Source organism: Mya arenaria, chromosome 10 (assembly GCF_026914265.1).
Source record: "Mya arenaria isolate MELC-2E11 chromosome 10, ASM2691426v1".
Classification (NCBI taxonomy): Eukaryota; Metazoa; Mollusca; class Bivalvia; order Myida; family Myidae; genus Mya; species Mya arenaria.
The window spans coordinates 49,162,785-49,179,748 of NC_069131.1; the positions used below are offsets into that span (position 1 = coordinate 49,162,785).

A 16,964-nucleotide genomic window follows, 5' to 3' on the forward strand; every position below is an offset into this window, starting at 1 on the left:
ATGCCCCCTCTAACGTCAAATCGTAGAACCGACTCTGGGTTGATAACCAAAGCCACTTACCACGTTTGCTTTCTATAACCTATCCTCACCATTGGATTATATAGAAACACCATCAAAACTAGCAACAGTTCTTGTCTACATCTAAAATGCAATTTCTTAAGTGACTACTTGTTTAATGTGCGTGTTCTATGTCTCGTCCCTAGTTTGTGTAAAACGCCTCGTTGTGCATGGTGCGTGATCATGTCTCAATGTCTTTATTTTGTAAACCTAGTTTCGTTGTCCCGAGCGAGGATATCATGTCACGATTATCTGAGTGGGAACAACGAGTCGCGCATTCCATATTGCGTGTATCATGCCTCGCCCTCCCTAGTACATTTACCATGTTTCTTGTTCTTATTGCGTGTACCTTGGCTCGTTGTCACTAGTGCATGCATCACATGTCATTGTCCTCAGTACGGGTAAATGGTATTGTTGTCCCTAGTTCATGTGAAAAGTCGCCTTGTACTTACTTTTGGTATAAAGTATTGATGTCATAACTGGAAATATCCTATATTTATGTTTTTAGTGCGTATATTATGTCTCGTTGTTTTTAGTACATGCAGCATGCCTGGGTGTCCTAAGTGTGTGTTTCATATTACATTGTCATCAGTGTGTGTAACATGTATCGTTGTCCTAAGGTCGAGTATCAGGTTTCGTTGCCCTAGGTGTGTGCATCATCTTGAATTGCTATAAGTGCTGGTATTAATATTGAAATGATAAACTACACAAGTCCAGTGCGTGTGTACGTGAGTGCGAAAGTGAGTGCCAATATTTAAGTGAAAAACTGCAGAAACAAGTCCAGTGGATTTGTGCGTGCGAGCGTGCGTGCCAATGTTTAAATGAAAAACTGCAGAAACAAGTCCAGTGCGTGCGAGCGTGCGTGTCAATATTTAAATGTTTGTGTGTTTGTGTGCGTGTGTGCGAGTTTGTGTGTTTGTGTGTGTGAGTGTGTGCGCGCGTGTGCGCGTGTGTGTGCCAGTGCGTGCGTACATGCGTGTGTCTTACACTTTAAAAAATATACCTACTGTTTCAAGACTGTAATGTGAGGTATATGATTAAGAAATGATATCTTAGTTTGTTATAATTCTTCAATTAAACCAATTTGGCCGTGCACCAGGGGTAAAATATTCGACGAAGACTTTCATACTTAAAATACTTCATAATAAAACCATAATGTTTTTAATTAATAAAATATAAAATATTGTGTCAATGATAATCGAGTATTCGTAATAAGTATGTCATAAATGAATAAAGTGATGCAGATTTTTTTTTTCTAAAACAGGCTTTTAGTTATTAAGTTTTTAACTCAAAACATGAGAAGTTGTCCTCTGTTCCGAATGGCTTAATGGCACATTATTCCCTGATACCCTATACACCCTGACACAATATGACTGCATTGAAGCGGACAATAGCTTTATGAAACAAACCTCGACTAATGAACTTTAAGTTTATTGTAAAATCTATTCGCCTTTGTGAGCTATGACAAATATAGTTAACAAATAGATAATTGAGAAAGAAAAAAACAATGAGAAATTCGGCACAGTTTTTGCATTCTAATTCTGATATAAACAATGTGCTTCATATATGTTAACAAAGGTTAACATATAACGATATTTGACGACACGATTATGCATCGATGCTATTGTAACTTAACCGCACCATATCATAGTGTTTAGTGTTTCAGTTTGTAACACTTGGTCTAAAATAGAAAGTTATTTTAAACATACGCTTCTCAAAAATTGTAAGACTGATTTTCTTGAAAAATCAAAATCAAAATTTTGGTCACATGTGTCATAATGGAGGTCAGTTAATCATTGTTTTCGCATTAAAGGCCATAAGAACAATGCAGTGAGCATTAATTAGGATGACCTCCTTGATGAAATCTCGGATAGGCTCTGATACAATAGAAGCCAGGTCATATCTCAGAAAAATCTATTTTACGAAATAAAAGCCTCAATCTTGGACTGATGTTTCTGAAAATCAAGAAGAATGATTTTGAATATGGGTCATATCGGCAGGCGCGTAGCTGCCTATACGCGAGTACGCGGCTGAATCCACATGATTCTGACATTTAAATAAAAATCCAAAGTTGCAGGATGCCTACATGATCCAACAACTGTCTATCTTCCATTTCTAAATAAAGCACATCAGAACGCCCAGAATACACAATGGTTTTCATAATTTTCGTGGGGGCATGCCCCCGAACCCCTTAGCACAATTATGAATCCATATGAAAAGAGGGCTAGCTTCGCCCCTGATCGGGTCAATACCTTAATCTCTAAGTCAATTGCCATAATAACGTTTATAATCTGTAGAGACTACACTTTTAGATTGATGAATTTAACACTAATCAGAATGATTACTTTGCTGATGTCTCGATCTGTTTCGAATACGGACCAGCTCTAGTAAAATAGCTAGGTGATTAGCTCAAGTTGTAGATGAATATTGTTTACGAAAAGCAGGTCATTCATTATTACCAAGGGTTCTGATTGTTCGAAATGATTGTTTTGATAACAAAATGTGTTGTATATGCCTTGATAACTTCTCGAAAGTATTTGGATATTTATCATCTCGGGTCAAAATTAAGGTCACAAAGTCAATAATTATATATGCACTGTTTACATAATAGAGGGTATACTTGATTGTAGACCAATGTCAAATGCTAGGTCATTACAACAGGTAAATGCTTCAAACAATTGGCCAAAATAGTTCTTATTGAATCTCTTGTCATTTACGAGTATAAGTCATCGCGGGACAAAATCCCTGCTAACACAATATAGTTCATAATGTAAGACCAATTCTTATGATAATTGTTCAAAATGATTGCTTTAATGAATATTGGGTAAGTTTCTAACATAAGTCATCCCGGGCCAAGAATTTTCTTACTAGGTAAAATCTTAGACAAAATAATTACGCAAATTTTAGACCAATGGTTATGAAACTTGGTCAGAATAATGACTTTGCTGAAGCTTGTATCAAGTTTGAATAGGATTAAACTTTAGTCAATAACTATGTCATGTCTTACTGAAACCTTATTTACACAATAAATGTTTCAATACTTGACCAGTACGAATCGTAATTCTGGATGGTTCTAAATAATGGTGAGAACGATTACTTTGATAAGATCTATGACGAATTTGAATTCGAATCATATTAAAAAGAATGCTAACAAAGAGTCCCTAGATTACCTCTGAGAAAGCAACAACAATTTTTATGGAAAAGAAGACTCATTTGTAGACCAATGCTAATGGAAGTTGGTCAGAATTATTACCGTAATGAAATCGGGCCCATATTAACTATGGGTCATCTCTGGAAGTAACTAGATCACACGGTTAAGTCGAACCCTACCTTTTTAACACAATTTAAGCCTCAACGTAAGGCCAATGCATTAAAAAAATTCGTCAGTTTAATTCCCATCATGAAATCCCGATAAAATTGTTAAAGAAATATCTTAGGTCAAGAACTAAGTCACTAGGACAAATCTTAATACAAATGTTAACATAACTGTCCGCTCTGCCATGATTTTGTACAATGCTGATGCATAACGGTTAGGATGAATGCCGTGATTAAGTATAAAATATTGTTTATACATTTGAAACTTAATTTGAGGCCAATGCTTCTAGAAAAATAGACATAATGATTGGTTTATTAAAACTCGATCATTTTCGAGTAAGGCTAATCTCGGTACAAAAACGATGTCACTAAATTTAATCTGATAGCAAATATGTTGAACAATAGAGACCACAATTTTAATCCAATGCTTTTAAAATATTTCGCAATGATTTTGTTATTTAAACTTGGGTCATTGTCAATATGATTAATTTTGATATTATATCGATTTAGTTCGAAAATTGGTATTTTGGGGTCAATTACTAGGTGATCTGGTCACATTGTTATAAACAAAAGCTTTTTAAAATTTATCAGAAAAGTTGCCTTAAAAATATCACAGTCAATTTAAAACACGTTCGTATACGGGTCACGCGAGAGTGAACCAGATCTTCTACTTTCACTCATAAAACAAACTTGCGAACTCAACGGAGGGTGTAATTTCAATTATAGCATCAGTTATTGTATTGATATCCTTTATGAAATCTATGTTCAATATAAGAATACAGGTCTCGTACCTAATCTTTCATTTGCAAAACGAAACGTAATGATCATGATGTACACGTATGAAGTATACTTAAATACAAAATTGGTGCACACGTGGTATTTTAAATAAGCAAAACGGTGGAAATACGGACAGTATTCATCTCAGTCTAAATTTTCCAAAAATATATCACATTTGACATAATCATTTTTATTTCCATATTCAACCTTTGAATTTAAAACATCATATAAAAATGCATGTCCTTTACGTTTAAAGTAATGCAAAACAATCTGGAAGGTCATCAGACGACAATTATTGATTATTATTTTTCTGATCGTATGACATTTGAAACCAGTCTAGACACAAGACATGGTTAATATGGCAGTTGGTTAACCAACTTAGAGTAAAATGGGATCATACTTTATTCGACGCAGCCATTTAAATTTTCATCGAACAAATCGCACTTCTTTTAAATGTCGCTTCATTTAGCGCCTTGCAATACATTACCACTCGCCATTAACTTTACACCGCTCGTGCCCTGAGATCACACAGTTTACCGTTTGATCTACAGCCGAAACATTCTTCTCAATTCAATGCATTCGAGACTATCTGAGCAGGTAATAATACATATTTCGAAAAATTAGGTTCCGAATATATTTAGATATGAAAAATGTATTATGAAAGTCAATTCATCCGGTTGATGCATGCTGAAAATATATAAATAAATAAATATACGGCGTACATATCAAAGTGTGCGAATTATACCGGATATTTTCAGCAAAACAAATTCAAATGACGTATGCTAATCAATATGATGAAAATCATTTACGTTTTCAGGCTCTAAAGTATGTCAACGAGATCCGGCATTTGCCAGACAAAAGTTCAAGTTTTCTGACATACAAAGCCACAATTGAGTGTATAGAGAGCTTGTATGCTCTGCTGAACGACCCCGAATTCCAAGGATATCCAAAGGTTCTGAAAGCAAGGAAACAGCTGAATGAGGTAATATGAATTACAAAGAGTGTAGATTGAAATACTGTCGACATGATTGACACGGGAAAGATAGCGACAAATAAATTAACGACAGACAGGCGGGCAAACCGACCACAGAGGAATATGTTATATACAGACAGGCACATGGACAATTTGAAAAGAAATATGAGATAGAGATACGGATAGCTTCTGAGTTAAAGACATGTATTTAGATAGACGGACAAAAATAAGTTAGACTGATGATAAAATACCCATAGAACACGATAGACGAATGAAATAGCACACACACACACACACACACACGCGCGCGCTCACACACACGCTCACACACACGCTCACACACACACACACACACACACACACACACACACACACACACACACATATATATATATATATATATATATATATATATAACACGAAAAACAGTCTGAACAAGGGACATTTGGAAGATACAATGATAATGGGAAGTTAGAAATAGAAATGTTAAAATACGGACAATCAGACAGGCAGACATACAAATGAAAAAGCTGATACAAACTTAAAAGCTTGACAATATATATAGTTTTGTTGATTCCTTGCTTATTATAAACTTTTCATGTGAAAGCAAGAGCGTTTGAGTTTCAAATATTCGTACTTATGGAAATTAACTTAATATATGCATTGCACATAATATCATATGTCTGATTAATCTTTTAGTTTAGTTTATGTTCATCAATTGAATGAATTGTTAATGAATTTATCAGTTATTTCACATGCTCATGGTTCCAGTTAAAGACCACAACTGACGATCCAAACACGGACCAGATAAGCTATATTATCGCGGATACTGCAATCAGAGGCATTCAAGACATAAACGACTTGGTAAATGCTGAAGAAGGCAAATGGAGTGAGCGAGCAAGTGAGATCGAGGGTGACATTGAGAGGCTCGGTGGTGTTTTACTTTCCGGTAATTGGGTACAAGGAGATCGCGCCATCTACGAAATAAAAGTTGTTTTCAAAAGTTCTCTAGAAACGTTAAGTACATGTATATATAATGCAAAGACAATTCAAGTCGAAACAACCAAAAAAGGCATTTTTGACCTGAAAGACACAACTGAGTCCGGAAAACAAGAATTCATTGAAACAACAATTGCAAAAGGAAAGGAGAAACTAAAAGAAGCTATAACGGACGGGAAATTTGAAGATAAAACTGCGGATAAAAAAAAGAACTGTTGCAATTGACAAATGTCGGAAAAAAGGAATAAGTGCAACAAGAGAGCTGAAAACAAGAAAGCTTGAAGATACATTTGCGGACCGAGGCGGAGAACTGTTGGAAACGACAATAGTCGGAAAAAAAAGAATTAATTGTAAAAAGCGAAAACGAAACAAGAAAACTAAAAAAAAATTGCATATGAACGGGACGAACTGTTGGAAACAACAATAGGCGGAAAGACAGAATTAATTGTAGCAAGCGAGGTGGACACAAGAAAACTTGAAGATACTAATGCGGACGGAAGAACTTGTTCAAACAACAAAAGTCGGGAAAAAGGATATAATTGAAACAAGCGAGATGGAAACAAGAACACTTGAAGATACAACTGCAGACGGACGGGAAGAACTGTTGGAAACGACTATGAGCGGAAGGAATGAATTAATTGTAACAAGCGAGATGGAAACAAGAAAACTTGAAGATACAACTGCAGCCGGACGGGACGAACTGTTGGAAACAACTACGAGCGGAAGGAATGAATTAATTGTAACAAGCGAGATGGAAACAAGAAAACTTGAAGATACAACTGCAGCCGGACGGGACGAACTGTTGGAAACAACTACGAGCGGAAGGAATGAATTAATTGTAACAAGCGAGATGGAAACAAGAAAACTTGAAGATATAACTGCAGCCGGACGGGACGAACTGTTAGAAACAACTACGAGCGGAAGGAATGAATTAATTGTAGCAAGCGAGATGGAAACAAGAAAACTTGTAGATACAACTGCAGCCGGACGGGACGAACTGTTTGAAACAACTATGACCGGAAGGAATAAATTAATTGTAACAAGCGAGATGGAAACAAGAAAACTTAAAGATACAACTGCAGACGGACTGGAAGAACTGTTTGACACAACTATGAGCGGAAGGAATAAATTAATTGTAACAAGCGAGATGGAAACAAGAAAACTTGAAGATATAACTGCAGCCGGACGGGACGAACTGTTAGAAACAACTACGAGCGGAAGGAATGAATTAATTGTAGCAAGCGAGATGGAAACAAGAAAACTTGTAGATACAACTGCAGCCGGACGGGACGAACTGTTTGAAACAACTATGACCGGAAGGAATAAATTAATTGTAACAAGCGAGATGGAAACAAGAAAACTTAAAGATACAACTGCAGACGGACTGGAAGAACTGTTTGACACAACTATGAGCGGAAGGAATAAATTAATTGTAACAAGCGAGATGGAAACAAGAAAACTTGTAGATTCAACTGCGGACGGAAGAAAAGAACTGTTACAAACCACAAAAGTCGTGAAAAAAGAAATAATTGAAAAAGGCGCGGTGGAAGCAAGAAAACATAAAGATACAACTGCAGACGGACGGGAAGAACTGTTGGAAACAACTATGAGCGGAAGGAATGAATTAATTTTTACAAGCGAGATGGAAAAAAGTAAACTGGAAGATACAACTGCAGACGGAAACGAAAAACTGCTACAAACGACAATGGTCGGAAAAAAAGAATTAATTGTAACAAGCGAGATTGAAACAAGAATACTTGAAGATACAACTGCAGCCGGACGGGACGAACTGTTGGAAACAACTACGAGCGGAAGGAATGAATTAATTGTAACAAGCGAGATGGAAACAAGAAAACTTGAAGATACAACTGCAGCCGGACGGGACGAACTGTTGGAAACAACTACGAGCGGAAGGAATGAATTAATTGTAACAAGCGAGATGGAAACAAGAAAACTTGAAGATACAACTGCAGCCGGACGGGACGAACTGTTGGAAACAACTACGAGCGGAAGGAATGAATTAATTGTAACAAGCGAGATGGAAACAAGAAAACTTGAAGATACAACTGCAGCCGGACGGGAAGAACTGTTGGAAACGACTATGAGCGGAAGGAATGAATTAATTGTAACAAGCGAGATGGAAAAAAGAAAACTTGAAGATACAACTGCAGCCGGACGGGACGAACTGTTGGACACAACTATGACCGGAAGGAATGAATTAATTGTAGCAAGCGAGATGGAAACAAGAAAACTTGAAGATACAACTGCAGCCGGACGGGACGAACTGTTGGAAACAACTATGAGCGGAAGGAATAAATTAATTGTAGCAAGCGAGATGGAAACAAGAAAACTTGTAGATACAACTGCAGCCGGACGGGACGAACTGTTGGAAACAACTATGACCGGAAGGAATGAATTAATTGTAACAAGCGAGATGGAAACAAGAAAACTTAAAGATACAACTGCAGCCGGACGGGAAGAACTGTTGGACACAACTATGAGCGGAAGGAATAAATTAATTGTAACAAGCGAGATGGAAACAAGAAAACTTGTAGATTCAACTGCGGACGGAAGAAAAGAACTGTTACAAACCACAAAAGTCGTGAAAAAAGAAATAATTGAAAAAGGCGCGGTGGAAGCAAGAAAACTTGAAGATGTTTTTGAGAAAGGAAAACTCGAAATAGACATAATAATTGAAAATCAAAGACCCAAAATTGAAAAGAGTGCAGAAAACATGGCGAAAGCAAAGTCAGGTATGGTTATTCAAAAAAACAATTCTTTATTTTCTTGGAAAAATATGTATGAGCTTTATTGGATATGATTCTGTTGATAATTATGTCGCGTTCATAGTGGGTTATATGGGCACATGCTAATTGATCAGAGCAAAATATACCTGCCAATCTTTCGTCAATGTTTAATTTTAACGAGAATTAAAAAAGCAAGCTTTAGTGTCAGTCAACACAGCTAAAAGAAGTGAGATACATTCAGATTTATATTTTAATATCTATTATCTTGATTCTGACCTAAGAGTTGACCAATGGCAATATTGTTATCCTATGTGTTTTTTTAATAGTAAAGGAAAAATAAAAAAAGAAATCAAGGAAATAAACAGAATTTTTATTTGTCACATTTGTCGTTGAACGTGCAGTAAGTCTAGACTTGTTCTTGCCTGCGAAACTTGCTATGTGTTAATTCTTGTTTTTGGTTGATCTATGGGGGGGGGGGGCAACATAATAAAACATATAAATAAAAAAGTGTCACAAGAATTCTACCAACTTTTCTAATATGTTGTAAACCAATTTATCATGATATAGTGTTTCTCATTCTAAAGTCATTAGTATAACTCATAATGTGTGTTTGAAAAATCACAATTTGTTATTTGATACACATTATATGTTCATTCCATTTTAATTCCTACAAAAAATAGTTTCAGTATCTTTCAATCATATTTATTCTTTCAAAGTTATACATGACCCCAGTGGAAATATTTTTTTGGTTTTTCCTGAGCTTTCCAAGTATTACATGTCATATAGAATAGTTCATATCTCAGGTTTAATATTTTAATAAAAATAATTTGTGTTATTCTTTTTTTAAATTAATTTCTTGCGTACTGCTAATAATGGGTAATCAAGTAGTTATATATGGCGTTTTATCTCAAAATGCAGAGTTCTTTTTTGATATTGTCAACCTCTTAGTTAATATACTGTGATAAGTTCAACTTATTAAATCAACTCCGAGTACTATGATTCTTAGAATACATAATGATTCCATGATTTAATCATCCAAATGTGCTATGATGGATATCTGAATTACAACCAAAAAATTTCATAATTGGTCCCTATAAAAACGCTCTTCGTTAGCAATGCGCCATTTGTCCAAAACAACGCCCATTTAAGGCAATATCGAATTGATCCCCAAATTATGGAACGTACCGATACATGAAAATGATTACTTTTCTCATTAGCATTTCAAAAAGCACATTTTTGTTTGCAATTCTTATGTGAAAAACTACAGAAACAAGCTATGTAGCCAAAAGTTTAAAAATAAACCCGGTTTATTGGTACTGGGTAAATGCCAAAGATATAGAACACAAAAAAACTCCAAGAAACATGGAAGAAAAACAAAAAATTCCACAAACAGCACAGTGCATACATGCTATATAAAAACAACTAGGTATGTTTATCAAGGATTGTTAGGTACCGCCATGGAACGGTCAGTAAAATTTATATATACTAGGGGTTTAAACCAGTTTGTATACACAACCTCACTCGTATTCCAACAATCCCGAATAAAGTAATTTCGTAAATGGTTAAACGTCATCAAATTTCCATGTGTATCTTACAACATTTGCCCTTTAAGTTATTGCCATGATCTCGTTTAAAATAGTAATTCTTTTATTTTATATTCATATATAAAAAAGGCTAGGTGTGTTTACCCTTTATTTGAGCAATATGATTTTTTAGGTTTGACTTTGTATACGCAGAACTAGATCATGTAGGTCTCTTCACATATACTTATTAAATAAAGCATTCGAAAATTGTATTAAAAAAGCCTACAAACTAACCATATATTAAATGTGTAAACGTCTCTAGAATAAATGATTTATTTCTTATTTTGAATGACATTTCCAGAAAATTGTCTGATGTGTTCTTGTTTTGACCCTATTTTTTCAGCCAATTGCATTTACCTAAACTATCACAATCAATTCAGGAACCAAACATATGTATGTGCATAAGTCTTCATTCATGTGAAGCGTTGGGGTTTCGTTGCACTTCTAGATATTTTCAATGTATTCTATGCGCAATATTGATACACTAATCATTTTTCTTGATTTAATGTGATAGGCTATTTCTATTTCCAGGCTTAAAGGCACAGCTAATCGAGCACTATAAACCATATACAAGCCATTTGACCGTTCGGCTCGACATTGACGAAACCATTGAAAATATTTACGAAAACCCAAGACTTACCTTAATTAAAATCGAAAATGGCAAGACAACTGAGGCAGATATTTCTGAAGTAAGCCAATTATTTTCGACAAGTGATGGCACAATTGCTAAAAAGATCATCATCGAGGGTGAACCTGGAAAAGGCAAATCCTCACTGTGTAAAAAGATCGTGCATGACTGGTGTAAAGTAAATGAGAATGTTGAGAAGGAGCCGGTCGCATCAAATGTACGACAGTTTGAATTCCTTTTCTATATCATACTTCGCGAAGTTCAAACTGAAAGTGAAATTAAAAACATGATAGTCCAACATATACTAAAGAAGATTGATTCAGACTATGAAAATGAGCACTCGCTGCTGGGAGAAATTTTAAAATCAGAGCACTGTCTTCTCCTGCTTGATGGTTTGGACGAATGGCAGGGTCAAATGCCTCATGTTGAAACATGTTGGAGAAACTGCACAACATTAATCACAACACGGCCGTACAAATTGGCTGTACTAAAGGTGAGTCCAACGCAGATTGGTAAACATGTCAAATTAGATGGAGTAAAGAATCCGGACAAACTTGTTTGGAGTGTCATTCGGAAGTTAGAGACGATCCATGAAGCAAACAAAGACCCCGAGTCCTGCATCCAGGAATTAAAAGACAAAAAGCTGTGGCATTTTAGCGAAAATCCCGTCGTACTCGTTCATATTGTTTGGCTCTGGCAAAGGAGTAAGTTAAGAAAAAACATGTCTCGTTCTACTCTTTACCAGAAAATCTTTGATGAAAGATGGCATGAAATGCGTGACAAAAAAGAGACGGATATAGATCCACAAAAGTTATTTGGTGTACTGAGCGAGATAGCATTTGAAAAACTGCTTTCTAAAAATGAAGATGAATCCCTGGTGTTTAACATCAAGGGGAAACAGCTTGAGAAATTTAAGCAGTATAAAGATACATCGCTAGAATCCGGTATCATGTCTGCCAGCAATGTGCCTGGAGAACGCTTTCCCCAGTATCAATTTCTTCACAAAACATTCCAAGAATACCTTGCAGCTGTGTTTCTGTCAAAACGCGGTTCGGAATTGTCCTCATCATGCAAGATTGTGAAGGACATACACTCCAATCATAGGAAGGAAAGTGTATTTGCTTTAGAACAGGTATTCCTTTTTCTGTGCGGTTTAAGTCCAGTAGCAGCCGAAGAGTTTTCGAAAACACTCAATGAGCTGTTTACTGAGAATTGTGAAAACATAGGTAAAATTAGGGAATACCCGTCATTCCAGGACATGATTTTTCGAGGCTATGCTGAGGCAGAGAAAAACGAACATGTCGGGGCGGAGTTATGCTTGCAGCACGTCGAGCTTGAAAGATTTAATACGCTCACAATAAATCAAGAATCAATGTTTAAACTGTGCTTGGATGACAGAAAATCCAGTCTCGTATCATTTAGAAATGATGGAAAAAACGACCTATCGTTTACTCTGCAGAACAAAGACGATCCAACTGTTTTAGATTTAGTGGGTTTCAAGAATCTAAAGTTTGTTGTGCTAAAAAACTTTCCATTTGAAGATATCAACTTGAATTTGAATGGGTTATTTCAATGCCAAATACAATTCAACGTCTACGGACAAGTAAAAGCAAGTAAACTGAAATCTTCATTACAATGCTCAGATCTAAGTTGTTTGAAAACGCTCGTACTGGAAAATGTCGGTTTTGAATGTGAAGCCATGGATATATTGTCAAAGATTAAAAATGTCGAACGGCTAGACCTCAGCTGGAGCAAATCGAGTCGACAAAATGATTCACAATCTGACCCTGTGGACCTTAGACATCTCAAATACCTCAAGAACCTCGCGTTTAGAGAACATCCATTCTCTGACGTTGTTAATCTACAACTGCAAAAACTGAAGCGGTTAAATATCAGGTTCAGGACACAACAACGAGCACCAAAGTTGATGGCAGCATTACTACAAGGTGACGACACAATCACAACAGTTCCGGTAAGTGATACTTTGAAACAATTATAAAAGCTGCGAGTCAAAAAAATCAAATAAGTTATAGAAATATATTCCACGTTCGGTAGCCCACAGCAACGTACACTTTTGGTTGATACTTCTGTATTCAAGTATTTGCATACATTAAACTAATTGTAATTGTATATGTTTACGAGTTTAGTTATGCTTCAGTTGTTGTTCTACCGACTACAGCTATTATAAGCAACTTTGAATTATTTTGAAACGAATTGACTAGCTATTCAATTTATTACTTTCCTTTTCTTAATATAATTCAGAGACTCACTTATTGACGGTCTCCTATATACCGTAATGGGAATAAAATATGCATTGTGACCCCGTATTATTTCATCGAGTAAAGACGAAATATGCAAAACATAAACCGATTTCATTTATACAAGCACGCGCAATTGTGTCATGATAAGATTACTAAATAGGTCATTTTGTCCATTTTTAGTTGAAATAAAGAACATCAAGAGAAGTTACCAATAACTTATCTGCAATGTAATGTCTGTCTTTCGTGTTTAAACTAATAATCAATAAGCATTTCGGATTGCCAATGGTACAATAAATTAATAAAAATAATTGTGCATCGGTTCCTTAAAATATAATGAAAACATGACAGGTGAAGCCAAAGCGCGCACTAAGCTTGTACATGGCTTCACGTTAATATTTGAGTTGATCCGTTTTCAGATTGAAAATGGATTAAAAATACCATAACCTAATATGTAATATAGGATTAAGGTAAAGTATTTCTTGGTCCCAGCTGTAAGGTATTTTCTGTCGTTTGATTTTGACAATAGTAACCAAAAGGCTTTGATCTCTACCACAATGGGGTCACAATGCATCAGCATTTAACATTGTTGCCAATTGTTCAATAAATTAACTCATTTGAGCATCGGATACATTAAAACAGAATGACCCGTTTAGTTTTCAGCATGAAACGTCAGCGCACACCTAGCACACACATGACGTGACGTAACATTACATTTGGTGTGCTTTTGTAGATTAAGGTCCTTTTAAATTAATTTATAACATTAAATAAAAGGAAATCTATTGGTGCACAATCGATCAAATAATATATATCTCAGAGAAACAAATAAATAGCCTCTGTTTCATATTCATGGTCTAAGAGTAGTATAATAAAATCACGCATTACACTTGAACTTGACATTTAAGCCGCAAAGGGTGTATACTAGCTATATTTAGCTTAATCACATGGGCCTTTAATTATATAAAGAATAATAACTAAGCAAATATTAAAGGTTAGTTCTTATCTACCCGAGTATGAACAGCGTCACCAATTTGAAGTGTTTGGTATGGGGATGAGCGACAGAAATTATTCAACAAAAATTAAAAAAAAACAGCAATAACACAGATATATTTCAATATGTCTGTTGAGATAGCATATGTGTTGTCCACATTATTTATGAAACGTTTACGTAAAATGATGCGTGTATATGATTAAAACATTTCAATGGTTTCTTAAACTAGTCTGTATTAATTTGCACTTACGTAATTAAATGCGCTATTTTTACTTTAAAAACATGGTATGTTTTAAAAAAATATAACTTGCACAGTACAAATGTGTCATATTGGTATACGTTATTGAAAGAAATATACATATGACAAACAGGAGATAAACTGCGCAGTCGTAAAACAGTTCATGAATCAACTAGACACATTATGCTCAGCGGCTATTTGGCTTTTTGTTTGAAGACCGAGCATATAAGTTTATATATCCGTTTTTTTTTTTCTAAATTCCACATCAATGATGTGATATCTAGATTGTCGCTAATAACCAACCTTTACCTGAAACAATGACGTCATCATTTTGAAGTTGTGTACGTTTAAAATACGTAATACACAGCTATTATTATTTGCCCAATAAGGCATGTGTCAAAACCGGTCGGTAAATAAATAAAAGAAAACCTAATGGTATATGCATATATATGTATGTGTATATATATACTTTAAAGCTGCACTCTCACAGATTGAACGTTTTGACAACTTTTGTTTTGTGTCTTTGAACAAGCCAATTTTTGCAAAAATCCATGGAAACCAGTTATATAAGACTGCTTACAAAAAATTAGATCGCAGATTTTTATATTTAAGTTCAAAAATTGATGTTTTATGCAATTTTCTTAAACCATTAGTAACGGTTTAAGCCACAAACACTAATTTACGAACGGAAATATGAAAGTCTACGATCTGATCTTTTGTCAGCAATCTTATATCATTTTATTGCAGATATCTACGCAAAAATTTGCTCTTTCCAAGACAAAAAATAAAAAAAGTTGTAAAAACGGTAAATCTGTGAGAGTGCAGCTTTAATATGTCATATTTTTTTATTTCCTCATTCCTGGCCGATATATCATATCCTATGAATATAATTTGAATATTTACAGATGTGTATAATTGATTCTTACGCGCGTAAGAGCAAACAATCATTATATCAATTTAACATGACACAATATCAGCTAAGAATCACTTAGAATCACTTAATCACCTTAGAATATCACCGCCGAATCGCAACCTCTCGTCCATCTCTGGCATGTTCCCGTGTTACTTATTGCGGCCCTTCCCGTCAAACCGGTGTTAGATCAATGCTTCCCATTCATCACGATATCTCATAACAACAATCCACTTTTAACAAAACAAAATTTCTTTAAGATTCAAAACTTCGTTCATAATATTTCCCTTGGACAACAAATCAGTTTGTTTTCAGCAAATATCATTAATAGTGCTCAATGTAGGCTGGTAAAGAGGTGACATGGGTGAATTTATGTGTTCATATCTTCAAAATTAATATTATTATTATCTTCTTAAACATGCGTTATGTGTGTTCAGTCAGTTACCTTGCATATAAGTAATCAGCCAGCAATTACAGTTGATAGGTCAACAGACTTGAACATTTAATTTACACTTTTGTTAATCTCTTGCGATAACTATAAAAGAGAACTGGCTTAAAAAGTGTAGGTCGGATGTTTAGTGAAGGTTTGAATGAGTTTTCAGGAGTACTCGGGACTCAAAAAAAAATGGTACGTAGTACGAAGAAACTAAAAATTGGCATTATTATAAAAATAATCATAAAATGTAAATGTTTTATTATATTTTAGTAAATTTCTCAAGAAAGTTACTTTGGCTACATAGATTTTGATAATTTAAAACCAGTACCTTTTTTGATATTCAGAATAAACGATGAATATAGGATATAAAAAAGTATGCTAAAGTAGTTCAGAATTATTTTTCATTAACTCGGTTATAATATTGTTAATTTGAAGGTCTCTATGGACATTAAACTATCAAGTTCGCCGCAGCTGGTGTTAACATGTATTCTGAATAAACTCTTAAACTCTATACAAAAAGTCCATTTTCGGAGCTCTAATGTATACCTATTGCCTTCTTATATCCAGACTGATCCTTTCTAATGCTTATACACTTTTGTATCTGTTTAATACAAACCTGGAAGTTGTTTTACATAACACTTATACTATTGCTTGTGAGAAATATTTATGATTTTCTTAAAGCTGCACTGTCACTTATTGACTGTTTTGACAACTTTTTTATTTTTGTTTTGGAATGAGCCAGATTGTGTGTAAATGTCTGATAATCAGTGATATAAGAAAGGCTGACTACAGATTAAATTGCATTATTTCATAATGCTGGTAAAAATGATGTTTTATGGCAAAAAGCGATACTAACGCTTTATGAAAATTAACATATTCGGCTGTTTTCGAACAATTGTGATCTGTTATATTGTGAATTATTTTATATCACTGATTTGAAGGCAGTGATGTCAATATCAGCTGATTCTAAGACACAAATTAAAACATGTCAAAACCGTCAATATGTGAGAGTGCAGCTTTAATATTGGATTGTTTACAATACAAAAAATAAA

The 16,964-nt window shown here is 34.8% G+C and overlaps 1 protein-coding gene across 1 annotated transcript in view; it reads left to right on the top strand.

The window, feature by feature from the left end:
* Positions 1–4,972: 4,972 nt before the first annotated feature.
* Positions 4,973–16,964, top strand: part of LOC128206214 (uncharacterized) — a 30,319-nt gene continuing 18,327 nt past the window's right edge. Inside the window, exons 1-3 of the mRNA XM_052908534.1 lie at positions 4,973–5,131; positions 5,894–8,874; positions 10,983–13,051. Of these exons, the coding sequence (XP_052764494.1) occupies positions 6,609–8,874; positions 10,983–13,051 (4,335 nt within the window). The 5' untranslated portion in view covers positions 4,973–5,131; positions 5,894–6,608. The remainder of the gene's footprint in view (positions 5,132–5,893; positions 8,875–10,982; positions 13,052–16,964) is intronic.